Source organism: Netta rufina, assembly GCF_964035555.1.
Source record: "Netta rufina genome assembly, chromosome: 23".
NCBI classification, from domain to species: Eukaryota; Metazoa; Chordata; class Aves; order Anseriformes; family Anatidae; genus Netta; species Netta rufina.
Genome location: NC_140147.1, coordinates 3,170,221 through 3,195,828, shown reverse-complemented (window position 1 = coordinate 3,195,828; position 25,608 = coordinate 3,170,221). Strand labels below are relative to the sequence as shown.

Sequence of the window (25,608 nt, the reverse complement as noted above, 5' to 3'; positions counted from 1 at the left end):
GCATCTAAGCCGTAAGCCAGGGGAATGTGCTGCATCCAACCTGGAGCTGTTGGCAGCCCCTGAAGTCATAAATCCAGCAAGGGGAGAAGCTGGTGCAGGTGACTGGGCAGCTGGAGCCATACTCTGCTCTCGGGGGGGAAAGGGACCTCTGAATAGCTCAAGGAAACGCTCAGTGTTGATGGAATGGCCGTAGATCTGCTTCCCTAGTGCTTCCTTCACCACATGTTACACTTGACCCTGCCAGTGCTAAACACCAATAGGAGTCAAGTCATTGTCCCCAGTGGCAGATTAAACTGCTTGGCCATTGTTGAGAGTCCAAGATTTTCCTCTCTCACCCTGGCTAAATGACTGCTTGGATGTGCAGCCAAGGTAAACATGAGCTAATAAAAAATGTAGAGATAACAGATACAGACTAGCTGTTATGGACTAAACAGTCGTGCTGTAGCACAAAGGCATGTGGGTTTTTCTTGCTTGTTTTCTACTTTAGCTTTTGAAGCTCAATTACCTGAAAATGAGGTTGTGCAGATCAAGTACAACCTCCTGTATAGAAGAACAGTACGTATGCGTATGCTTTAAAGAAGAAAGCAATCTCTCAGGCTGCCAAGGATCTGTGGGGCAGTCCGTCCAGCTTGGGAGCCCTTTTTTGTATTCCCCCACAGTACATTTCTTTGTTGACAACGAGTCCATTTTCAATTGACTTTTTACTTGTTCATTTACTCGGTGCACAGCCTGTGGGGGCCATTGCTGTGAGATAACATTGAGATTAGTAGTCTGCGGGGGGGGCTGCAAAGAGGTGAGGTATCTGCGTGGCTATCACAAGTGCCTGAACTTGTGATAAAGAATGAGTTTTGGAGAGGATCAAAAAAACCTCTCTGTGTGAAACAGCCATGTAGTGCTAGGGGTTGGATTCTCCCCCGTTGAATTCCTGTGATTCCTGTTGAATGCTCTGTGATGTTACCAAAGGTGGTGTGCTGAAGTGAACAGCTGGACAGGTAGACTAATTGTTTGGACATGCATCTGTTTTAAGTGCTTGGATGCTGCTAGCATACGTAATCGCTTTGTGTCTGAAGCTGACTGAATCACCCAAGTCCTTTTTCCATGGCTTTTCTTTGCCTTCCTCTTTCTGCGGCCTGGGTTGGCATGCCTTCTGCTGTGGTGGGCCCCGTGCTCTGGCCTTCAGCCTCTTCTGCAGTGGTGATCAAAAGGTTCTAGAGAGACTGAGGGCTGTGAGAGTGATATGACATTAAAGGATTACAGGCTGCTGGGCAATAATTACCGTAAATGATGCAGACAAGTCCAGAGCTAGGAGCAGCTTTTCCTCTTTCATCCCAAGCCAGTCATGGCTCATGCTGACAGCACACCTGGAAATGAGGTAATTGAATCCTCTGCCCACATTGTTCAGATTAGCTGGGGCTTGGGCACAGGCACAGTGTGTGTTTGCTGTGCTCCTGGGCAACCTTTGTTCTCCTGCAGCAAGGAAGTCTTACTGCTGAAATGAGAGCAGCCAGGGTGCTTCTTTTCCTCTCCTGGGAAAAGCACTCCTAAGCCACCTGTGGGGTGACTTTCCTGAGAAATACCCTTTCCAGATGTGGAGATCTTGCTGCTATTGAAGTCTGGGGCGGAAATACTTCCAGTGCTGCCTGAACATGTTATTTAGGTCAATTGGAAGGAAGATGGCAATGTGAATCAGAAAAGGGGTTGGAAAAGGAGGGAGGTCATTAGGTAGTGCCTTGACTTCCCCTGCCAATGCAGGATTTTTCTCTGCTGGTGTTAGAGATCGCATTTGTTGTCTTCCGTGCTCTCTGTATGCTCCTGCAACTGTGAGTAACTGGGCTGGAAATAGAAGACCTCAAACAAAAGCCTTGCCTTTATCTCTCTGCATCAGTGTATCTCTTTCCTGATGTATTAACTAATCTCTCTCTGAAATGGAGAGATAAAGCAAGGTCTCCTTATTCCTCTGGAAAACAAGCTACATCAGAATAATCGCTCTGACAACATCCATTTTGGGTGAATGAGTCTCCAGAAGATGCTTTTGTGGAGGCACAGTCATCGCATTTTTGTGGCGACAGCTCACTGGTGGCGAGCTGGCAGGAGCAGCTCAGGTGATTTTCCCCCCAGGTAAGTGTCACCAAAGGGCGCAGGGACTAAAGCAAAGCCAACAGCCTGCGTGTGTTGGGTCGGCTGTTGGGCTGAAGGGATGTCAGTGATGGTGGGAAACCTAAAAACGGCCTGCATGGGCAGGGCTTCGCTGAGTGCTTAGTTTCCCTTCCCAGAGGAAGCAGCCTGAATTTACCCGTTGCTCTGTAGAGACCTGTAGGCTAAAACAAATTATTCTTACGCAGTAGAAAACACTGGGACCAGCTTAACTGATGAAGCAATTTGCCAGCATTTAGCCTCAAGGTCCCTAGTCCCTAAGGGCTTTCCAGCGTAATGACTTGAGCTGGTTTCCCAGAAAGATTCTCTTGAATATGTGCTGTTGGCAATACTCGGGCTTATTACTGGCCTTTTTATTTTTCCAAGAGCCAGCTCTTGTTAGCTTCGTTCTCACAGTATTGTTTTTTTTCTAGAAGAAGCTTTTGCTGGCTCTTCCAAACTATCACATGGGAATTGCTTACTAGCTTAGATTTATTTTTTTTTGTTTTGACCCAAAGCTGCGCTTCACTCCCCTCTGTAACACTGCCAACATCATTTCCAGTCTCTTTTAAGCATGTGTTTTGCAATAATATCTAAACTCTTGGCTCCAAATAACCGCCTTACAGAGAGATTCGTATCTTTTAACAAAGGAATTGAGAAGCTAATAGTGAGAACAAAAGCAATATCTTGAGAGCCTTTAAGCCTATCCTGACCTTTCCCAAAGGCCTTCAGCCCAGGCTTCTGCATCTAGCTAGCAGATGGCAGAAATTGGGGTGGCCTTTGGTCGGTTTGTGTAGTCCTCTGCCCCGTGCCTGCGTCTGCTGGAGACGTGCACTGCGCGTTGTTGCCATCTGGGTTTGAGTTGCTATTCTTACGATCTCCAGGGAGCCTTCTCCAGCAGAGCTCATCTCTGATGGAAGTCCTCTTTGGCTGACCTTGCGCTGGGGCTCGCATTAGCAGTGTGGATTTTTGAGATGTGACATCAGCATTCTTCGTAGGAAGAAAGCTGGCTTGGGAGATGTTTTGTCACGGCTGGGAAAGGATGGTGTGCTGCTTGCCAGCTGGGCTCTCCAGGTATCCAGCTGGGTACCTGGCATTAAACTAGATAGTGAGGAGATAAACGTTAATGTTTTCAAAACTACAGGAGAAACAGCTACAGGAATGCAAAGTTCTTCACAAAACCAACTGAAGAACTGCCTTTTTGCAGTTGGCTGGATGATCCTTGAAGGTCCCTTCCAACTGAACTGTTGTATTCTTTGCTTTAGATGGTGAGAAAACTTGGACGTCTAGGGGGGAAGGAAGTTTTGCAGAGCCAGTCAGGAAAGTAGCAGCGGAGCTGGAAGCATGCACCGTATCTTCTGGCATTAAAAAGCTCCTCCTTGGTTTGTGTCAGTGCGTGGCTGGGAGGCTGTGTCTGATCTGCAGAAATAAGCTTTAATGGTTAGAAAATTGGCATCTTTGGGAGTGAAATTTCTCAAGTTAGCACATTGCTCAATTTGGGTTGCAGGTGAGCTGAGAGAATAGTTGCAGTTGCTCCATGTGTTTTTATGTTTGTTGCTTGTTTCTATCCCCAGTGATTCTTGTTCGGTATTGCAGTAATAGCACAGATCTGGAGGTTGCAAATTTCAATTAAATTTGTGCAAAATGGCTCTGGGGCAGTTTCTGCTTGGGAATCTTTACTATTGTCCTCATAAATATAAAACCTGATGTACCAGACTAAAATAATGCAATTGGAATGGATTCTCTGCGTTTCCTAATCCCTCTGAACTATGATTCTTAAAACTTGTATGCATTCTGTCACAATGGCAGAATGAGGGCTCCGAGAGGTGTGAATAACAGCCTTTGGCAGTGCTGTTTACCAAAGTTGAAGCTCAGTTGGGTCCTGGATGTTCTGACCTGCCCAAGTCACAGGTCGTCCATTCGCACCAGTTGCTGTCGTGTCTGGCAGAATTTCCAGCATTGCTTTTTAAAGGCTTTGTTATGCAGGGACAAAAAACGGATCAGAAGATTCACATGCTCCGTGAGGATCCCTTCCTGATGTTACGTGCTGTGTAGCCACTTCTCCAAGCTCTTTCCAGCTGGCCTCACCTCTGTGCTGTCCCAAGGGCTTTACCTTTATTGCATGAGGGAGCCCGAGGCTGTGGTGTTCTCTTTCTCTCATCCTTTGGCAGGGCGGGAGGTTGGGATGTGCTGAACCTGGAGCTGAGTCTCAAAATGGCAATGAAGATGACTAACAAGTGGCCAATTCAAGAGAGGGGAGAGCTGGGGGGGTCCTGGCAGGAGGCAGTGTCTTTATCTGCGTCTACATAAATGGTCCGATTTTCAGAGGAGCTGAGAGCTGACTTTCAAACAAAAGGTGCTTGGTGTTCCTGCAGCTGAGATGCCAAGACACCCACAGGCTGCCAAATACCAAAACAAGACAACAACAAACCCCAAATGCCTCCTGACCTCTGTTCTGAAGCTTTAAGTGCTCTGGCTTGGACAAGCAGTCGCTCAGGTGTGGACGGGCCCTCAGGCTGTGCTATCCCGTGGGGAGGCCACGTCCTGCACTGCGTGCTCAGAGGCCTGCGTTCGCTTCTAAATCCCAATTCTCTATGCTTCTGACACTTTGTGATGGATTGCCGAGCACTAAAACACCAGCAGCCGTTTGTCTTCGGCTCCCTCCTGCCTCTTTCAGCCCATCCTCAGTGAAAAGCCTTGCTCTTTCCTCAGCCTCTTGAACTCGCCAGCTGTGTGCTGCTAGGAGCTCACTTGAGGCTCCTTTTGATACCAAATCCCAGCAGAATTTGTGGGACGGACCCGAGGAGGCTGCTCTCCACGTCTGTCCTGCTGTCCCTTTGTCCTGGTGTGAGGGACGCCCGCCTTCTGCATGCCGGCCAGCCCTCGCTCGGCCGGGCTCTGAAGCAATCTTAGCGGAGTTAGACCTGGCAGATGGAGGCCTCTTACCTCACTCCACAAAAATGCTTTGTTATTGAGAAAATGGAAACTGTCTGAGGTTTGGGAGCTGAATAGAGTCATTGGTGTCTGTTTTAACCGCAGTTTGGTGGTGGTTGCTGAAAGTTCCCCTCGCTGAGCAGTACCCTTTCCTACACCCATAATCTTCAAGTCATCGGAGAGCTGCAATGATTTAACTCATTAGCTGAGCAAATGCTGAATACTGTTGCATACTCTGCAGAAACTTCACTAAAACCTCAGCATCTTCCAGCAAAAGAAACTTGGCTGGCCAATACATAACCCTTTGCAAACTGTTGCCCAGAAAAGTGATCCCTGTGTGTACTAAGCCGAATTCATCTCTCTTTTAAGATCTCAGCAGTGCCCTTGTTTACTTGATTTTTTTTTTTTAAAGCATTAAGATTATGCGGGAGCTTTTTGGGGAGAAAAGGCATGCATGAAGGCTTGTGTCCTGTAATTCCATAACACGGGTATCTGAATTCCAGTTCTGAAGAGAAGTTTCCTTTCATCGGTGATTTTTAAAAGTAGATTTCGGCACTGGAAACTTAGGAGCCTAGGAGAAAAAAATATATAAAAGTAGGGATTAAGCTATTTGCAAGCTGGTTTTCATATTGCTCTGAATGACTTGGGTTAGTCAATACAGAATAGCATTAACCTAAATTCAAGACTTGTTTTACTTAACAGATATTTCTATGCATTTGTGAAACTGGTATCTAATACCTCCTGCAGAGAAGATTGCTTAAGCATTATTCACCAAGCACCCTAAGAGAACTGAAAGAAGCAGTGTTAGAGTTTTGGAAATAAAATGAGCACTTTATTTATGTGTTTTTAAACTAATGAATCTTAGCAGGCCAAACGAATGTCTTCCAGCTGCTACAGATGTTTTTTACATGACTAAATATTTTGGTGCATAGAAAAACCTAGAATACTGGAACCACAAGATATTAAATATTTAATTATTACCCTGGAATGTAAATATGGTCTTGATATTTTGAATTTGCTTACCTAAATTTCAAGTGCTTACTTAGAAACTCCTCAATTAATATGGTTCTTATCTTGTTATCCGGGAAGAAGAGTGGCTACTCAGCATCTCTCCAAATGTCTTTAAATATCAGAGTGGGTTTTAGTTACAGTAATTTGCTTAACTGGAGAAATCATCCCAGCTGTCTCAGGCAGAACCCAGGATCAGTATTTTAGCTGTAATGACCTGTTTCCGTTCTAGATCCCTGCTTCTGTGGGTTTACAGTGTGACCGTAAAAATCCTTTCCAGACTGAGCTCTGGCTCCAGAAGTCTCTGGGAGAATTTTTAACATAAAATGCAAATTGTAGAAACAATTAGCAGTTGATTTTTCAAACCGTATTTTACCAGATTGTAGCCCACTCTGGACATGTGTTGTTCCTGTAACTCTAAGGCAACCTTATTTCTCGAGTGATCCAATCTCACAGGATTTCCCTCGTGTGAGTATATTAGAGGTTAGGTAATTTCTGCTGCTGTTCAGATGGTGGCTGCAAATCATGCCCTTTTCCACGAAAATGGTGTATGTACTAACTCAGTACTGCTGGGGATAAATGTCGGTTTTGTTTTAGCTCTTCTAATGAAACAAAAGAAATTGTATAATAATACAAATGTCTATCTGGAAGGCATAACCAGCATGGCTGACGGCAAAAAATTCCTCTTTGAGGTCTGCAGCTGATGGCAGTATTCCTAGACAGTGCTTAGGGTGTGAGGATGGTGAAAAATCAAGCAGCAGCAGATCCTGAACTGTCTCTGTGACCAAGCACTGTTGTCAGAGTCGTGATCCCAAGTACTAGCTTAAACTGCTGGCTTTTGCCAGCCTTTTGACTTCCTTGGAATTCCACTGCCCTCATTTAAGGCAGAAATGGCTTTTTCTGTTCTTAAGAATTAACAATTTGAACTGGGACGTAGCTCTGGGTGCTCCACTGCAGTGTTGCCCTCCAGCTTTTCACCTCGAAAGCCCGAAGTTTCAACACCAGGAGCAACTAGCAAAGGCACGGTGTTACTTGGGCAAAAGATCTAGGGTCCAGATGAACTGTACATTGCAACTGCACAGTACTGGGTCTGTCCGCCTCTTCTTTTCTTTCTCCCCAGCTTCTCACAAAGGGTTCAGTTTGTGAGATCTGTTTGGACATAGGGCTGTAGCATGCATGAGTGGGCGTCAAAGTTTCCAGGCTGCTGCATCTCAGAAGGAGAAAGAAGCTTTCTGGCTTCAGTGCTGGCCAGGGACACGGATCTTGGTTCCATTTTTAGCTCTGCCAGGTTTGCCCTGTGCCAAAATCCTCCAAGGTGCAAATCCCAGGAGGGAGATGAAATAACTCCCTGCCCTGCAGGTGTTGTAAGGGTAAGTAGTGTTTCTGCTGGTGGCAGCTGTTAGGGAATCGATGAAGCAAAAATCCTGTGAGATGTACGGGATGTCAGGTCTGTGGAAACTGAACACTCTATGTTTATGGTCTTGCACTGGATCATCATATATATATTTGTGTTGTTGGCAATAGGGAGTCAAGGAGCTAAAGTACTTTCTAAAGAAAGCAAGCTAATCTTCAGTTCGTGTCCTGGGTGAGTATTATTTATTACCTGCCTCTTTTCCAAGCACGTAGAAATTTTCAGAGAGAAATGGAAGCTATTAAATTTTAAGGCATGTCAGTGGCTACCTTTAACTCAGTAAACACTTTTCTACCAAGAACATTGCTGTGATGGCTAAATCAGAGGGATCTGGACTGTGTGGGGTAATAGAGGTACTTACTAAAGAGTCATTAGTAGCAGAAAGTACGCGGTGTTGCATCTAACTCAGCCAAGGGAACTTTTATTTCTAGTATTTCTCAACCCCGTGCAAACATGGTGTAACTCACGGGAAGATTAATTCTGGCCCATTGGGCATGTATAGAAGGCTTGGATGTGTTGCTTTTGGAGAGCCTGAAGAGCTGTATGAGGAAAATCACAAACGCACTTCAGGTTGGGGAAGGAGTCGGACCGTAAGCAGAATGCATCGTGCTTCATGCTCCGAAACAATGACTCAACCAAGGAATGATGAAATGTGTGTTTTCAAATCCTTGATAGCTTTAATTTTAGAAGAAGAGGCAGAGCAGAACTCTGAATAAGTAGGGAAAAGGGCAGTTTAGACGTTTTGAATAATTGTGCCCCAGACTGGGCTGTTGGAATAACACCGACCCTTTCCAGTGGAAGTTTGGCTGCTCGCTTCGTTAGCACCTGGCTTGGGAAATCAGGCTAATAATGGTGTTTGTTAGCATTTGACTTTCTGTTAGGAGTGTTGCTTGGTTGTTCTTTTCTGTTGTCAGGTCATTGAGAAATAAAGAGAGTTTGGAAGTGAGTTTTATCCAACAAACTGGAATCAGGGATTCCTGCGCCTCTCGTGAAAAGTTGGAGTAACTCAGATCGTAAGAGTCCAATTTCCAGTCACAAGCAATGAAATTTGAACCCGCGTAGGAAATGCAATCCCTGTGCTGATGTCACCCTCTGGTTTATGATGTGACTGCTTTTGTTTCTGGGCAAGCACTCGAGCGTTTTGCTGGCGAAGCGCTGATTTACTAGCGAGAGCCCCTCGCTCGCCGCACCTGCTCTGGCTGTCTGCGGTGGGAGTCAGCCGCAGAGCCGCCCTCACGCTGCTGCTGCTCCTCCTGGGCTGGGATTTGGGCTGATCCATCGCGGCCAGCAATGCAAGGTAACAGAACCGCTCTGAGGATTCGCTTCCCTGCGTTCGCCAGTTTGGGGCAAATAGTTGGTGAATAGATCGGGTTGGGTCTGGTGGGTTGGGGGAGCAGAGGAGGGGTGTTTGCGTGTTGGTGTTTTCTTGTTGCAGGGAAGCCCGGGATCTCCAAGCTGTAGGAATGTGCAAAGAGCTTTGGAAACTCCTTAAATCTAGGCAGAGGTTTGCTGTTGCTTCCTTCGGTGAATGAGTGTGGGGCATCGCCTCTGCAGCTAAGAAATGGGGAGTTGCTTCGTGTCCTCTGCTTCAGGGGCTGAAACAACTCTTCTTGGTCTTTGCATGAAATTCTTGGTGAGAGGGGCTTCTGAGAGTTACACTTCTGACCTTTCTGTTCTGTTGTTATCTGTGGCAGATCTGTTCCACCTTGTTCTCCTCATATATCTCAGACTTAAATTGGAGGATGAGGTTCTGTGAATGAGCCACAGGCCTGGAGCAGGGGCTTTCTGCTGTTGTTATTTACTGTTCATGGGTGCTTTTGTGTGTGAAGGAGCACTCCTCATCTCTTCTTGAGTTTTCGGGTGGTCAGCACGTGTGCTTTGCCCTGCCACTTGCCAGCAGCAGTGCTCAGGGTTGTGCAGGCTGAAGCCAGTGTGGTGGGCACTAGTTCTGAGTTGGGGTCATCCAGATATTGGACACTCGGTGTTTAGCTGCGTGACACAAAGGCACTCACACCTGATTTTGTGAGCATTTGTGCCCACAAAGTCTTCTGGACGTGGCAAGTTTTCCCTTTCATCTGTACCTCCAACTATTGCAGCAGGGCAGAAGCTGGAAAGCTTGTTGCTTTCTGCAGATTTCCTTCTGGTGCGTGCAATGACACGTTCCTTGGAGATTTTATGTAAAATACATGATAATTACAAGCGATGGTTTCTGTAATTTAAGATGTGCAATAATTAAGAGAAATTTGTAAAGGTTTCAGCGAGAATTTACCAAGGAGACTTGATTGCATGACCAGGGCTGTGTGCTAAACCCAAGTGGCACCCGAGGAGCAGATCACCTAGCAGAGAAGTCGTTAGCCCCAGAAGACAGAAACTTGGTTCACGTCTGCGTTGGCAAGACAGTGGCTCAACGAGATCTTCCTCTTCCTATGGCCCCTGCCTGACTCCTCTCTTGAGGGCTCAGCTGCTGTCCTTGGAGAGCTCTGCCTTTTTGCTGGACGGCTGCAGCTGGCTCACGCAGCATCTCCCAGGCAACAGGGGATCCTAGTTGTGTTTCGGGCCACGAGCGAGCAGTTCTCGGGACGGTAACCTGAGACAATTTGCCTTTGCCAGGATTCAGTCCTTCCCCAGATTTAGAAGCGCTCACATGCTGCGGGTTACAGGGCTGTAATTGCCTTTGCTTTGCAAGGGACACCAGCAGCTGTAAAAAGGGCTCCAGGCAGAGGCTGCCCTTATTTCTTATTACAATATCCTGCAGAGGCAAAGGGGCCCACGGTTGGTGATCAGACAGCGGGAAGGCAGCTGCGTGGCACACGAGTGACATGGCAATGTCTCCCGGGCACCTTGCTGACTTTGGCTTCGCTCTGTTGATTTTGCATGCAGGTGGAGAGCCCTGAAAGGGCAAAACTGCAGGGGTCACGGTGCAGGCTACCTTCCTCTGATGTTAACTACAAATGCTGGGGTTTGGGAGACAAGGATTTGACTGAAAAAGGGAACATTTTGACCAAATTTGGTGAAAAAATTCACACTGCCCTTTAAGTAATAGGCACTCATTAAATAAAACGTGTCTGTTTTACGTGTCTTTTCCTGCTCCTGTAAGCCGAAGTTACTCTGTTACTAAAACAAGAAAAAAAAAGCACAAAACAAATTGAAATTGAGCTGACCCTTAATCAAGAAAAGAGCTGCCAGGCTTTCTGGAGGAGGCACTTAATAGGGGATGGGGCTCAGCACACACAAGTTTGCTTTTCAGTGTGTGTGCACCGTGACTGCACGTGTCCCGTGCAGTCTGTCCACAAGCCCCTGAGTGTGTTTGCTTAGAAGCAAGCTCGAAGCAGCCCCTCGATTGCCTCTGTGTGCAAAACAGAGGTGTAATCCTGTAAGTACCTTTTAGTCAGGCACTACAAACGGCTTTGTGAACACCAATTTAAATGATTTATCTGCTCAGAAATAACAGTGGCTTAAGCCTCAATTTAAAAAAAAAAAAAAAAAAAAGGCAGCTGTCTCTGAGGGAAGCAAAAGGAAAAACTACAGCATGAGGCTAGAATTGTAAGAACTTCAGGGAAAGAAAGCAGGATTCTTTTATTTCGTAGTGATATCTGTGCTGAGATGCACTGACTCTCAAAGCTAGCAACTCGAGCAGTCAGATTCTTTTTTCTGCGTGGAGGCTGCGATGTCTGTTTGAATTGCAAGATCCTTGTGTGCTGGGCAGATCTAAGACGAAGGTAAATTGGCTGCAGCGCGCACTTAGTCATTTCCTGCCAAGCTTTCATGTTTGAATTCTCGTGTACTGGCTATGACCTTTATTTCATGGGGCGAAAAGGGATTTTGAAACCTTATTGCCGGAGCCCTCGGCTCGTGCAGCTGGCTGAGCCGTCAGGCATTTGTACGGCCATAGACCAAGTGCTGGGGTTTCTGGGCATAAATCAGCTCAGTCCAAAATTAAACTTTCATTGCTTAGATAATAATCCTAACAACATGCCTGCTCTCCGGGACTCCCTTTTTGTTTCTGTCACAGCCAGGGCATTGCACAGATCTCCCCGGGTTGCCGCATTTGGAAGATTTAGGACGTCCTGGGCTCCGAGCAGCGCAGCGCTCTGGGGTTTGTGGCGTGAGCGTGTTTTCCTGTTTGCTCTTTGTGGGCACGTTTGTTATAGGGTTGCTTTGTGGAGGGGGCCCTGTTCCTCGTGCAGGGCTGTAATCACGGCGATGTGCGGTGGGATGAGGCTGCAGAGCACAGAGCAAGAACAACACGCTGCAGCAGGGCGGTAACATGAGGCCCCGTGCACACAGCTTGCAGTTTCACGTGCACTTATATATACTCCCTTCATGACTTTCTTGGTGAACCCTCATCCAGTTACGGTCCCTTCCCACCACCTTTTCTTGTCCATCACTTTCTAGTGACAAGGGCAAAGAAGGTTCACAGATAAACTAATCCACCTCTAAGCAACACGCACTTTCCAGATTAGCTCCTGCCGAGACCTGGTATGAAACCTGGGCCCTGGAGGCCAGCCACTGCCCATTAATTTGTTTTGTATGGTCGATGGCTATCTTTAGGGTTTGTTTGCTTCCTTGCATTACTGTTTGTTGCCAGTAGGATGATGGCTATGAACGTATGGTGTCCTCAATATATCTGGAAGGTTTATTCAGCCCTGCGCAATAAACGCGTTCCTTACTCTCGTCCGGCTTTCTAGTTGAAAAAGGGAAAACAAGGAAACTTGTGGATTTGCCACTGGCAGACTGCAGATGGGATTTGTCAGGCACCCTCTTGCTGATGGTGTTTTTGCTGGTGCTGTTGAGGCTGAGGCTCCCCGGGCAGATAGGAGTTGTGACTGCTCCTGTGCTGGGAATTTTTTTGCATGATGAAGCCCAATGCTGGCAGTGCTGCTGCTGAGCTGGTGCGATGTGCACCGGCTGTGCCACAAACAAGGAAATCCCAAAGCTCAATATGCACATTTTTGATATCAGTTACCGTAACATATCCTTCCCTTAAATGCAACGAGGGGAGAAGGGAGCAGGAGTGCTGAAACCAGTTGCACGCTTGCTCCTTGCTCCGTTTGAAGACCTGCTGCGAGCCGCTGCCACTTCCCCAGGGCACGAGTCTGCGCTGCTCTGACCGCACCAAAGCTCCCGCGCTCGGTCACGCTCCCTAAAACTTGGCTCCGGCACCTTTCTTCCAATTATGGTCACCCTGGCCATGTCTGCAGCTGCTGCCCTGCAGCCGGTCACCAGCTTCAGCAGCGGTGTTTGGTTTGTTACAAGCTGCTGCTGCCAGCAGCTCCTCCTGCTCGGTCGGCGTTGCGCAGGGCAGGGGAAGGTACCTGCGGCGGGGAGCTCGGGCCAGGCTCTCATCTCTCACACCTCTTGGGAGACCTGCCAGAATCTCTTCTGGCACTTTCTGAAGCCACCATCTAGTAAACGAGACTCGATTTGGCTGGGGAGAAGTTTGTGTTCCTATCAAGCTCCTCTGCTCTTGGACTCCTTTCCTGGAGTGAAGTGGCCAGCCTGAAGCGCGACGGGTCCGAGCTGCCCAAGTGCTTTCCACTCCTGACTTCCTGCTGCCTGTGCAGAATTTGCTTACTTTGTATATGACTTTAAATCAAATTAACAGCCAATCTCTTAAACAAAACTCAGTCTTCATGTCAGCAGAGTGACACGGCATGATTGTTGTGAACGCAGCCCAACAGCTCTGCTCTGGTAGCTGTGCCCTCAGCCCAAACCATCTGAAGAGGCAGGATTTTGTTCAGGACCATTTTCAGGGCCATTAGTTTGTTCTAATACAATTAGAACTGTACTACTAAACACCTGTAAGGATTAATTAACTATTAATGACCATTAATTAATCCTTACAGGTGTTTAGTAATACACTTCTAGCTCTGAAATTGTTCTCTTCTTTCTTCCTGGGCAGAATTTCTCATTTTCTGGTTGTGTAAAAGGCACTCTCAAGCCTCTTCAACCCTGGTAGAATTAACTTCCCCTGAAGAAAATAAGCCTGGAGGAAAGGCTGAACGGGGTGTTACCTGTCGCCTCGTCAGCCTGCTCTGCTCTCCCTGCTCAGGTTTTGGAAGGTGGGTAGGGACAGTGAGGGTGGGCACCCCCGGGAAGCCTGGTGTTTCTCACTGGGATGGATCTTCTCTTTCCCTGACCCCAAAGCCCAGGTCTCCGTGCTCAGCCCTGTGGTTGCTTCCCCTCGTGGCTGGGCTGAGTGGATCTGCGCTGATAGGAACGAGCTGGGGAGGAGAGGGACAGAAGTAGCTCAAAAACAAGTGCAAAACAAGGTCCCGGCCCTGAGAAATTAGTTTGAATCTCAGATGGGCAATCCCGCCTGCTTTTCCACCGTGGTATGGAAAGTTGGAATCCCTTGCAAATGTGGCCTCGTTAAAGAGGTTCTTTCTTTAAAGGACAAATGTCCCAGTGTGTACAAACACTAGCTCGGAGCTTTGTCCCATTACCTTGTATGGGGATGCTGCTTTGTGAGAGCCTGACTTGCTAGCAGCAGGTTTCCTTTCACACAGGAAAAGTTTTGTTTTCTGTGTCCTTATCTTTGGAGAAAGAACGAGGAATTTACTACCAGGGGATAAAGGTCTACGAACTCGTCAGTGTTTTGAAACAAGAGTTTTGGAGTTCCTTAGGACCCTGCTCTTCCTGACAGCCCCACCACATCCCATCCATGGGCACGGCAGCTCGCTTCTGGGGGTACCGAGGTTTTGGCAGACCTGGCCAGGTCTACTGGAAAGTCTGGAAGCACCTCAGGGCCAAAACTATCCCAGTGTGCAGGTTGCTGACTCGGCGTGCAGTCTCTCTAAAGTTTGTTGACTGGGCAATTCAGAAATTTAATGTAAACTTTAAGAAATCATTGCTGCTTTCCAGGTCTTTTGAGTGTATCTGGTTGGGCAGATACTGGCAAATACTTAGACAGGTCATTTTGCTCCCAGAATTTGCTTCTGGCTGGTGTTGCAAGAAAGTGTAAAAACACAGGAGGGAGCCTGGCCTCCTGGAGACAGTGCCAAGCTCCTGCAAGCTGCGGAGATGCCTCTGCTGTAGCTGGCTGCGAGGTGACCTCCTGTGTCCCTTCTCCTCCGCTTCCGTGGAACGATGCTGATAAGGACCATAAAAATTGGCATGCACAGCGTGCCACGTCAGTAACGTGTAAAATGACACAGGTGCTTCCTTTCTGGTGTTGGAGGCAGGGGCACCTCTTGTTGTGTCTACCAGCATCGGGCTTTCACTCTCCAAGGTCTGCTCCTCACATTGCATGCCTAACCTCACTCTTTTCAGCCTCCTGTCTTTTTGGGAGGCTGTGTTTAGGCAGGATCAGGCCCCGTGCACCCTCCTGGCACCCTCCTGCTGCCTGTAGGCAGCGTGGCACAGCGGTGGTGGCCGTCCCCTGCACCATGGGGTCATTGCCACTGCTGAGCTGGGGCTGGGCGCGATGTCCCAGCCACGGCTGTGCAGTGGGATCCTCTGGGCAGTGGGGGCTGCTGGTGCCTGAGAGTTTCTGGTAAGATCAAACTGGGTTGGGGATGGTTTTGCTTCTAGCTCTTATCTTAATCTGTATCTCGATGTGTTGGAGCGAGCCCGTGGGCTGTGGTTTGGCACTTTGAATGGAGGGCACCTCAGATATTTTCTGAACGCTCAGAAACCTCAGTTTGCCCTCCTAAGGCTGTAGTAAAACGCAACAATTGAAGCCAGCCTCGTGCCTTCTCAGCTGCCTTCGCAGTTTCTGCTGCTGCTTCCTCTCCAAGTCTCAGAAGCTGCGTGCCGTGCCGAGCAAAGGATTCTGCCAACACTTTTCCACGTGCAGCACAGGGTGCAGCCGTCTCCATCGACCTGCAGCAGAGCCCAGAGCAGCCCACGAGAGCCCAGGGCAGGCGATGGGTCCCCCCCGTGCCAGGGGAAGCGACGACACTGCAGCTCTGTCTGGCACAGACACGCACCAGGGCACAGCCGTGTGCCATACGCCCGGCTGAGCCTTTTGTCTCCTGCCTCCCTGCAGGCACGCTGCTCCTCGCCGCCGTGCCCTTGGGCTGTCTGTGGGGCTGGAAGGGAGCTCGGAGGTGCAGCCGCAGGCAGGAAATGACTCAGGGGTGCTCGGAGCAGGCGGGGAAGGCTTGGTGCAACAGCACTGCCAACGGGCAGGCTGGATCCGGCTGCCTTACCCTGGCAAAACGCTCGGCAGCGTCCTGGCAAGCTTCCCCCAACCTCTCACCTGAAAGCTGCAGGCGGGGATGCTGTGCCTGCCGTGCCAGGCTTGCAGCTCGTGGGGTTGGGAGCAGGGCGAGGGGGCAAATGGGGAGGTTGTAGTGTGAGGAGGGGCAGGGGAGCTGGCCCCACGCGGCCCCATAAAGCGGCAGAAGCGGTGTCAGGGCAGGGGAAGGTTTTTGGTTCGCAGCAGAACGCAGGGGCCAGCGCCGCTCCCCTGAGCGAGCAGCTGGTTTCCCTTTTAGGGCCGGCGAGAGGCAGAAACAATTTCGCACGGATTCCAGGACCCGGAATGGTTCTGGAAAGCCAGCAGGAACAAAAAGCGTTCTTCCCCTCTTCTGACCTTGAAGCACGCCCAGGACCGTCTTTCAAAGCCTCCTCCCTGGACAGTTTCGTCCTTACATGGGGAGCCTGGCCCGCAGCGCCGCGCCTCGCCGGCCGCGTGTCTGTTTAGGTGTGAAGTGAGACTGCACAAGGGGGAGGCGAGGATAGGCAGGAGCCTGGCACGCAGAGCCAAAGACAGGTCTATTCCTGTGCCCTGGAAAGATTAAGTGTTTCCTTTGGAATAGCCTCGTGCGCTCGGGTGGCTTCGTGGACGTGACCTGACAGCGACCGCGGGGCGCTCGCTTTGCCGACCGCAGGAGCCTTCGGGCTGAAGGAGCTCCTGGTAGTGGGAACTGCCTCCGAAGGCTGATCAAACTCTGAAGGGTTTGCAGAAAGCCTGGCCCTGGCCCTATTCTTTGCATAACAGGACCCCGGTTCGTAGATTTTAATGTCACGATATCCCGGGGCTGTCGCTAAGCCACTGCTGTCCCGCCGCGGCGTTACGGGCACGCTGCTCTCTAATTAGAAAGTGGCCTCTGCTGCGTGTCCTTGGCGGATCGCTGACCTTTCTCAGACGTGAAGTTATTCTGAGCCCTGTTCCAGACTGATCAGGTTTGCATCCCGGAGCACTCTGAATGTTGTTTGCGAGAGGAGCTCTTGTTGCCAAAGCTGTTTGTTCCTGGGCACAGGAGAGGAACCGAACTTCCTTCCCTCCGTGAGCACGGCTATATCGGTCAGGAGGAACGGGCAGGCAGCTGGCAAGCAGATATTTGGTGGTATTTTTGCCCTTGGACAGTGAGACAGCTGCGAGAACACCCCGTGTCCAGCTCCACCGTCCCTGCTTGTGACGGACCTGGTCCTGCAGGCACCGCGCTTGTCCTGCGACGGGCGAACAAAAGCTCCCTTTGCAGCTGGAATCCCCTCGTTTCGGGCAACTCCTTGGCTAGCAGTGGAAGGCATCACGTAGTCAGCCTAGCTCCTGGTGTTTACAGGGTGGTGCAGGCTGCAGAGTATGAGCACACGCTAATTAGCACGCATAGTGACTGCCTATATTTAGAAGTGCCTGCTAAATCTGAGCATCAATTAAAGTTTTTGTTTTTAAACGACAGTTTTAAAAACTCCACCTCTTTTCTTCGTGAAAGGAGACAATTTCCAAGTCCCCAATTCGTAAGAATTATGGGCTTTTTACAACTCCTTTGCTCTCTTTCTTTCCTCTCCCCTTCGCCATGAACTTGGTCCCCACGGTGCTGTGCCTGCGGGGGTGAAGATGCAGTTTGCTTTGGCGTGGGGCAGGGGTTTGACAGTGCATGCGCAACCAGAACAAAGGGAGCAAACAGATTGCTTCCTCGCAGCTTATCTAATGCAAATAACTCCAATCAAACTTCCTGGGGCTGGTCTTTATTCTCTGGAAAGGGCATCGTGAAGTCCGATCCTGTGTGCTCTCACGGCAGCCCCAGCCACGAGATGCTCAGTGCTGGCTCGTGACAGTCCCTGCACCCGCAGCCTGCTCAGGCTCTGGGGCTGGGCCAGCTGGGACCGACAGGGACAGTCTGATTTGGGGGAAAATCCGCTCAAAGCAGGGGCGAGCACAGCCCAGGAGGAGCTGGATGGCAGCAATACCCTGCGGAGCAGCCCTTTGCTCCCAGTGCACCCAGTTCTCCCAGTTCAGGGGCTTCAGCAGGCGTCCTGCCAGCACGGTGTGGCTTCAGACAATGCTTTAGGGGCTAACCAGGAATATCATTTTCAGAGGGTTCGTCTGGTTTTCTCTCAATCCTCTATGTCTGCTCGGTACCCTGCAGCAAAGGCAGCACCCGGTGGCACCCACGGTGCTGCCCCAGTGCTCGTGGTGGGTGCCAGCTGGCGGTGGCAGAGCAGGGGCTGGCACTGAGAGCAGCCGGGATGACAAACAGCATTTGGGATTGAAATGTTCCTGTCCTGTCACTTTTGTTTTTAAGCCCTCTTTTGGTCACAGCACTCGCTCAGCTGCCAGGGGGGAACGGGGTCGTGCTGCAGGGCCGCTGTTGGTGCACCCGCTGCTCGCCTGGGGCTTGCTGGGTGGCACTGGGTGGCACTGGGTGCTGAGGGTACGTGTGGGGCTGGGGGCCAGGACACTTTTGGGGCAGCAGCACCTGCCTCAGCACAGCGGGTCGGGGCTGGGGGAGCCCCCGCTGCCCTTAGCAAAATGCTGTGCCTTGCTTTGAGGTTGGGGACGGGGAAGGGCAGCCTCCAGGTTGGGGACAGCAGCGCTCAGGGGCTGAGTCGATCTCACCAGTAGAACCCAAGGCTTCTCCCACCCAGTTGTTTTTCCTCCCCGTGTGTTTTTTGCTGCCCTCTGCCCCCGTGTTTTAGGACCACGGAGATAGCACAGCCCATTGAGCAAACACGGTACCTCCTAGCCTCGACGGTATCGTGGCTCCCAGGGCAGGAGTGCTTATTAGAGGCCCTTTTATTACAGACACACCTTGGAAAGTTCCTCTCCTCGGAAGGGCTGGGAGGAGGAGGGTGGTAATTCAGTTTTCATTCTTCGCCAGCAAAGAGAGGTCCCGGGTGGCTGCAGGGAGCCAAGGCAAGCGGGGCGGCGGTGAGACGTGGATGGGGGGCGCAGGCACCGTGGGCACTGTGATGGGAGGGTGCTGGGAGGGCAGAGCTGGGACAACGGGGCCACCCCCGGCACCGGCACTCACCGGGCTCCTTCGGGAAAACCTCCCCGAGCGCCTGCCCCGTCCCCAGTCCCAAACTGGGAGCTGCCCGGGTGGGCTGGGGGCCGTGGAGCTGCTCCCACGGCAGGCGGCAGCTGGGCAGCGAGAGCATCTGAAGGGGGACTTTGTTCCCCGTCCGCCGGTCACGTAGCCATGTGGGAACACTCGATTTATTCCCCGGCAGCGCTATCAGCACATACCAGGCTTGACAACAGCTGGGAGCCGTGGAACTTGCCCAAGAATAGCGCTGGGGAGCTCGCTGCCTGAGTCAGAGCTGTCTGGATCAGCTCCTGCCCCGCGGGGGCCTCCCAGCATCAAGGGACGGCCGCTGCCACGGGGGAGACCTTGGGGAGGGGGCCACGGGGTGGTGGGGAGCTGCCGGCCCCACCGAGCTCGGGGCTGCAGACGGGGCCATGCAGCTCCTCCTGGAGCAGGGGGGGTCCTGGAGGAAGCTGCAGCGTGCGGCTCCGCCGCTGACTGCTCAGATGTAATTCCCTGGGCTTGTCTACACTTGACAGCGAGCTGGTATTGCAGAAGGGTGTGAATTTGCAAGCGGAGAATTCCATATTTAGGAATAACCAGGTTAAAGCAAGCAGCAGGAAGGTGCTCGCGCTCCGGAATCGGGGTTCCGAGGAGCGTGTGGTTGTTCTGTGTGCCGCTCATCCGAGGGGGAGAGAGGGGCAGCACGCGGGGTCTGAGCTGCCGGCAAAGCCCGAGCACCTCCCCGGCTCATAAACCACCCGTCCTCCTCAGTGCCTGCTCCCTGAAGAGCGTTTGTAGCTGGAGCAACACGTGCAAAGAGCTTTGCTGGGACGTGGCTTTGTAGCCGGGCACGGCACGGGGTGCCCGATTTCTGCTTCCCCACGGAGCAGCTGTAAAAAGTCCTGGAGAAGTTCCAGCACTGGAAACGCTGACAGCTGGATCAGGCGGAGCATCGGCCCACGAGCCATCCCCAGGAATCCTGCTCGTGGTGCGGGGCCGTGTTGGCAGCTCACGGGGGTCTCCAAAGGGGGCCGGGAGGCGGCTCTCCCTCACGGTGCCTGGCTCGGGTGTGACAGCGGTGCCTGGCGTGTACATGGGGCCGTTCCGGGTGCTAAATCAGAACTTCTGCAGAAAAATTCTTCTGGTTTCAGTCATCCTTTACCCTGTGCTTCCCAGCAAGGAGCGGGGCAGCGGGAAGCTCACCCCATGCCCACGTGTCTGGGTTTCTCCGGGCGGTGCCTGGGTGCCTACGTGCTCCGGGTGCCGAGTGCGAGCGGAAAACTGGGGCCAGATTCAGCCTCAGCCCTGACCGCCTGCGGGCGTTTTTGGAAATGCCTCTGACCTGTCCCGACAGCGGCCGGTCGTCAGCCACAAGCAGGGTTTGAGGTCCTTGTCCCGTAGGGATATCAGGGCTTATCTCGGCAGGGTGAGGCGGTGCTGAGCGAGCGCCTCTGCTCCTTCTCCCAGCAGGTGAAGGAGGCCCCCAGACCGGCACCATGACGGAGTGCTTCGACTGCGACAACTGCAAGGAGTCCCTGTACGGGCGCAAGTACATCCAGATGGACAACGGCCCGTACTGCATCCCCTGCTACGACGCCCACTTCGCCAACACCTGCGACGAGTGCAAAGAGCTCATCGGCCACGACTGCAGAGTGAGTACAGGCCCCGTGCTGAGCATCGCGGGCTCCGGGTGCTCGTCCCCAACCCCCCCTCACCTCGCTGTCCTCCCCAGGAGCTGTACTACGAGGATCGCCACTACCACGAGCACTGCTTCCGCTGCTTCCGCTGCGACCGCTCGCTGGCCGACGAGCCCTTCACCTGCCAGGATGAGGAGCTGCTGTGCAACGACTGCTACTGCAGCGAGTTCTCCTCCAAGTGCATCGCCTGCGAGAAGACGGTCATGCCAGGTAGGAGCAGGAAGGTGCCAGGGCTGCGGTTTGCTCCCGGTTCCGGCAGCACTGGACGGGGCTGCAGGCTCCAGCGCTGGGGCAGCAAGGGAGAGGTGGATTTCTGCCCTCCTGCTGCACTGTCAGAGCACAGCACGGGCTGAGCGCCGTCTGGCAGGACAGCAGGATGCCGAGATGCGATCAGCACAGCCCTGTCTGTCTGTTACCCTTTTTTTTTTTTGGGGGGAAGTGAGCCGGGGAGGAAATAACAAAGGGTTTCCTGGGCATTTTCTGATGTGTGCTGACAAGAAAGGAAGGAATGGCTGAAGGTGCGTCTCTGCCGATAGCCCGAGGCAAAGGAGTGTCTTTGCTTGGCCATTTTGGCACCCTCTTCAGCTATGGGTTACAACAGGCTTCTCTGCCGTGGCCTGTGCTGGTGCAGGGGGCATGTTGCCACAGCCCTCCCTCTGCTCGTGGCTGCCAGCTGGACCTGGGGACTCCTCCCCAGCCATCTGCGTGGCCCCGTTTGCCCGTGCCACGGTGTGCAGGACCCCGTTTTGTCCTGCACAGCCTCCTGTGTGAGTGCGTGTGCCCCCTCCTGCCTCTCTGAAGCACAGCTCTTCTCGCAGGGTCCCGCAAGCTGGAGTACAACGGACAAACCTGGCACGAGCACTGCTTCATATGCAGCAGCTGCCAGCAGCCCATCGGGTCGCGGTCCTTCATCCCAGACCAGAAGGATTATTACTGTGTCCCCTGCTACGAGAGCAAGTTTGCTCCTCGCTGCACTCGCTGCAAAAAGGTACGGCTGGCCTGGCAGCCCGAAACCCTCGTCCCGTGGTCCAGGGCTGCGTTCCCTGCTCCTGCCACGAAGGGGTGGTGGGATGGTGCTGGGGTGGGCCCCCATCACCCCTGGCTGGGAGGAGAGGACAGGGGATTCATGGATGGCGCAGCTGCTGCCTGTCAGTGGCTGCTCTGCTCCAACAGTGCCAGGGACGTGCGGGCTGTGCTCCAGCCCTCTCCAAGCCCCATCAGAAAAAGATTTGGGTGCCATAACCCTGGGTGACAGCACCTCCTGCATGGCCATGCCCGTGTGTCACCCGTGTGCTCTCTCTTCCTGCAGACCCTGACCAAGGGAGGGGTGACCTACCGGGACGAGCCGTGGCACAAAGAGTGCTTCGTCTGCACGGGCTGCAAGACCCCCCTGGCTGGCCAGCAGTTCACCTCCCAGGATGACAACCCCTACTGCATCAAGTGCTTTGGAAACCTCTATGCCAAGAAGTGCAGTGCCTGCACAAAGCCCATCACAGGTGAGCGGGACGGCCCTGGTGACAGGGCGCTTCCTCCAGGCAGGACGTGGTCGAGTTCCCAGGGAAACTCCTCGGGGCGAAGCTGCCCTCTGCAGCTCACCCGGGTCCATGTGATGCTCACCCATCTCCACCCCACAAGCTTGTTCAAGTGCTTCTAGGCGCTTCTGCAGCCCAGCAGAATCTGCAGTAAAATCATTTCGCTCCTTTTCACCTTCTGAGAGTGGAGATCCGTATTTCAGATGTGTTCAGTTCTGCAGGGTGTTTGGTACCCTGGCAGCTGGCCTGGAGATGAACCAAACCCCACGTCTGTGCAGACAGCTTGTCCGAGTGTCCCAGGGGTTTTAACGCTGTGCTCTGTCCTTCCCACAGGCTTCGGTGGAGGTAAATACGTCTCCTTCGAGGACCGTCACTGGCACCATAATTGCTTTAACTGCGCCCGCTGTAACACCTCGCTGGTCGGGAAGGGCTTTATCCCTGACAATGATGAGATCCTGTGCCGCGACTGCAGCAGCGACCTATGAGCCTCTGACGACACCGTGGGGCAGGGGCTTTCTCTATTCTTCAGGGTCTTTGTGCCAGATCCCCCTGACAGCATTTCAAGGGCCGGGCACGAGGCGTAGGAGATGAGGGCTGCCCCCGAACCGCGGTGTGTTCAGGAGGTTCCTTGTGCCCCTCCCTGAAGGCTAGAGTATGCTACGCTAAGGCTCTGTGCGGAGCCAAAGCTAAATAAAGTCGATAAAAAGGAGCTTCGAGATCCCCCCATTATTTACTCTTTCCTTTTGCTTCCTGTCTGACCGGGCACGAGCTGAGCAAAGGGCGGTAGCAGCAGCTTCAGCGCTGGGCTGCTGGGTCTGCACGCTGGCAGCATGCATTCGCTCCCCTTGGCACAGCACCGAGCCTTCTCTTTTCCCCGGGTGCTCCCCTCGCTCTGCGTGCTGTAAGGCTGCAGCTCCCTGTCCACACAGCTTGGCCCTTCAGCCCGTGCCCTGGGTGGCTTTGCAGCACGGCCTTCCCCTCACCCCTGCACGGCCCATGCATGCAGGGCTCTCTGCCCTATTTTGGGAGGTTTGGGGACACCAAGGCTGGAGCATGGCCAGGAGCAGAGCATGTCACCCGATGAAATCCACCTCCGGATGTCCCTAGCCACCTCGCTGCCTGCGTGCCAGGCCCTTTTCTCAGCATGGCTCAGTGGTAGAGCGCTCATTTAGGAGCAGAGAGGGAGCTGGCAGTGCTCACAGGTCTGGAGCACTCTGTCCCGAGCCCCAGGGACCCTCAGGGCTCTGTCCCGGTGTCCCCAGCCTGTTCCTGCCAGTACTGAGCATCCGTGGTGTGCATGGGGCTCCTGGCGAGGGGCTTTGCGTCTCCAAGGCCCTGCTTCGTCCTAACTGCATACAACAGGACGCCCTGAGCTCACCCAAGGGCTTCTGCCATCCTTGCCTGGTGCTGGGCTGGCCCTGGGCCCCCCCAGAGCCCCTCTGCAGGGGGGTGCTTGTGCCTGCCTTGTCTCCATCCCCTCCGCTCTGTCCTGCTCGGGGTATTTGTCCCAGCCCTGCTTTTCTGCTTAGACCGCCACATGCTTCTCTGAAGGCATCTTCTTGTGTTTTTCTTTGTGTTTTTTTTTTTTTTTTCTCCTTTTGTACTCTTTTGTCATGAATATCTGTCATTTTGTAACCAGCTGCGGGATGAAGGGGCTAGCCCCCCTGCCCAGGATTCACGTAGGAGTAAAAAAAAAAGAAGTTATGCATGTTGAAGTGTTATTAACTCTATAAAGTGTATTCTGATCCCCGTTGAACCCTCGTTTGAAAGCTTTGATGCAGGCAAATCAGAGTTTGTGTGTTTGCTATTTTGAGGTGCTTGGAGCAGTCTCTAGAAGGAAGTGTCCTCAACCTCAGCCTCCTGTACGTTTCCTACGGCTTTCTATAATAAACTGTTTTAGTGACACTCGCTCCCGTGTGTTTCTCGAGCGGCAGGGCCGCCTGACGGCCTTGTCCTTATCCCAAACCCCACAGAGGGACGGGGCTGCTTCCTCCCCATCCTCCTGCTTCCCCTTCCCCAAAACACATTGGCTGTACGGGTCCTTTGGGGCCAGGACAGAGGAATGGCAGCTCCCTCACCCCGCTGGGGTGCCTGTCTGTCTGTCCAGGCAGGCTGTCCTGTTTTGGGGCTGGCTTTGGGGCTCAGCAGCAGCCAGGACACGGGCTCGTACCCCACTACACCGAGCAGCTTCCCCATCCCGCGCCCCACGCTCCCGGTTCAGGGGGGGCTTTGCTGGGGATGTGGCTGCGGTCTCCAGCTGGGGTGAGCGGTCTCCTCCTGGCAGCCTGCCCCGCAGCGCTGTGTGCTCATTACTCACTTTTTATCAGCTGGGGAGCCAGTTATTCCCCGAACATCTGAAACTATTTTCCGCAGATTCCTTTTCATTTACTAACAGCTGCCACAGCTTCCTCCGCACTCAATGGCCCCCTGTACCCCTCTCCATCCCCCAGCACAGCGCCGGCAGCTCCCATGGGTGCTGCAACGGGACCACAGCACTGGTTCTGCGTGTGCGTTCTCCTGGCTCCTGCAAACATCACCTCTGGCAGCTTGTGTTGTTTTTTTTTTTAATTTTTTTTTTTTTTTCACGTAAGATTTTTGTAGCTGTTGCTGCCCTGCGACCTGCGCCGGGCTCTGGTTTTGCTGCCGCTCGGCCTCAAACAAGGAGCGAGCAGCTCAGGCCCTGGAGGTTTCCAGCTGAGCCTGTCCTGCAGCAGCAGCACCGCAACTCCTTGTTTCTGCAGCGCTGTTTCCAGGGATTAACCACAAAAGGTTTCTGTACAAAGGGCCCCCGGGCTCCTCTTTCAGTCAGCCTCAAGAGCCTCACGTTTTTAGCCAAAAAAGGAAATGACCCAGCTGCACGTAGCGCTGGAACATCTGGATTTTATCCCTGTCATGAATGGGTCATGGCTGTGCACGGCCCCGTGCCTGATTTACGGGAGGGGGAGGGTGATGTCATGCACAAACGTCCCCCGGGACGCCCAGAGCGCGGGTCTGAAACAGGCATGAAAATATTATTCAGCCAGGCGAGCAGTGCTGGGGCTGTGGGGGGGAGCAGGGAACCTCGCTGGGAACCCAAGGCAGCGCTGGGGGTGCAGGAGGTGCCCCTGGCACCAACCATGTGCCGGAGCTGGGCTTTCCTGCACCATCCTGATGGGCACAGCCACCCCAGAGAGGCACACAGCGGCTCCTGCTCCGTGTTCCCGCTCAGGCTCGCTGCAAGCTTCATTTTTCCCTGCCCTTGGGCTGGTTCTCTCCCTTTCCAAGCAGACTTTTCGGCTCCCGGCTGCCTGCTGGCGTTCACCCCTCTCCCAGCCTCGTGCATGTTCGGGCAGCGTCGGGTCATGGCGCCAGCACGGCCTCACCACTGCTGCAGGTCCTGGGGTAGCAGCAGAGCTGGTGCTAAAGGGCGAGCTGGTCTCGGTCTCCTTTGTCTCTGTTGCTGGAGGGTGGGGATGTGGCTGCAGTGGGGCTGGACCCTGCAGGCATCCTGCGTGCTTCCCCAGCTCCCATCCCTTCTTCCAGGCACGCAGCGCAGGGCTGGGGAGGTAGGGAGGCAGCAGGAGCTTGCAGAGCCAGGTTTGCTCCCGCCGTCCCACCTCTCCTTGCAGGAAAATCGCCCCTGCTCTGTCCCCCCATCAGCGCCAGGCGCAGCGGCTGCTCTGACTCTGCCTTCCCAGCACCAGCACAGCTCA

At 52.7% G+C, this 25,608-nt stretch overlaps 1 protein-coding gene across 4 annotated transcripts in view; it reads left to right on the top strand.

Moving 5' to 3' along the window:
- FHL3 (four and a half LIM domains 3) overlaps positions 1 to 23,821 on the top strand; it is a 28,158-nt gene extending 4,337 nt beyond the window's left edge. Inside the window, exons 1-6 of one of the 4 annotated variants that reach the window (XM_084300539.1) lie at positions 8,617 to 8,783; positions 20,158 to 20,339; positions 20,420 to 20,594; positions 21,203 to 21,372; positions 21,694 to 21,880; positions 22,250 to 23,821. In XM_084300539.1, the coding sequence (XP_084156665.1) occupies positions 8,777 to 8,783; positions 20,158 to 20,339; positions 20,420 to 20,594; positions 21,203 to 21,372; positions 21,694 to 21,880; positions 22,250 to 22,401 (873 nt within the window). In that variant the 5' untranslated portion in view covers positions 8,617 to 8,776 and the 3' untranslated portion in view covers positions 22,402 to 23,821. Of the gene's footprint in view, positions 1 to 8,616; positions 8,784 to 20,154; positions 20,340 to 20,419; positions 20,595 to 21,202; positions 21,373 to 21,693; positions 21,881 to 22,249 lie in introns of those variants that run through there. The other 3 variants (XM_084300538.1, XM_084300540.1, XM_084300541.1) reach the window with 3 other exon arrangements.
- Positions 23,822 to 25,608: the final 1,787 nt, after the last annotated feature.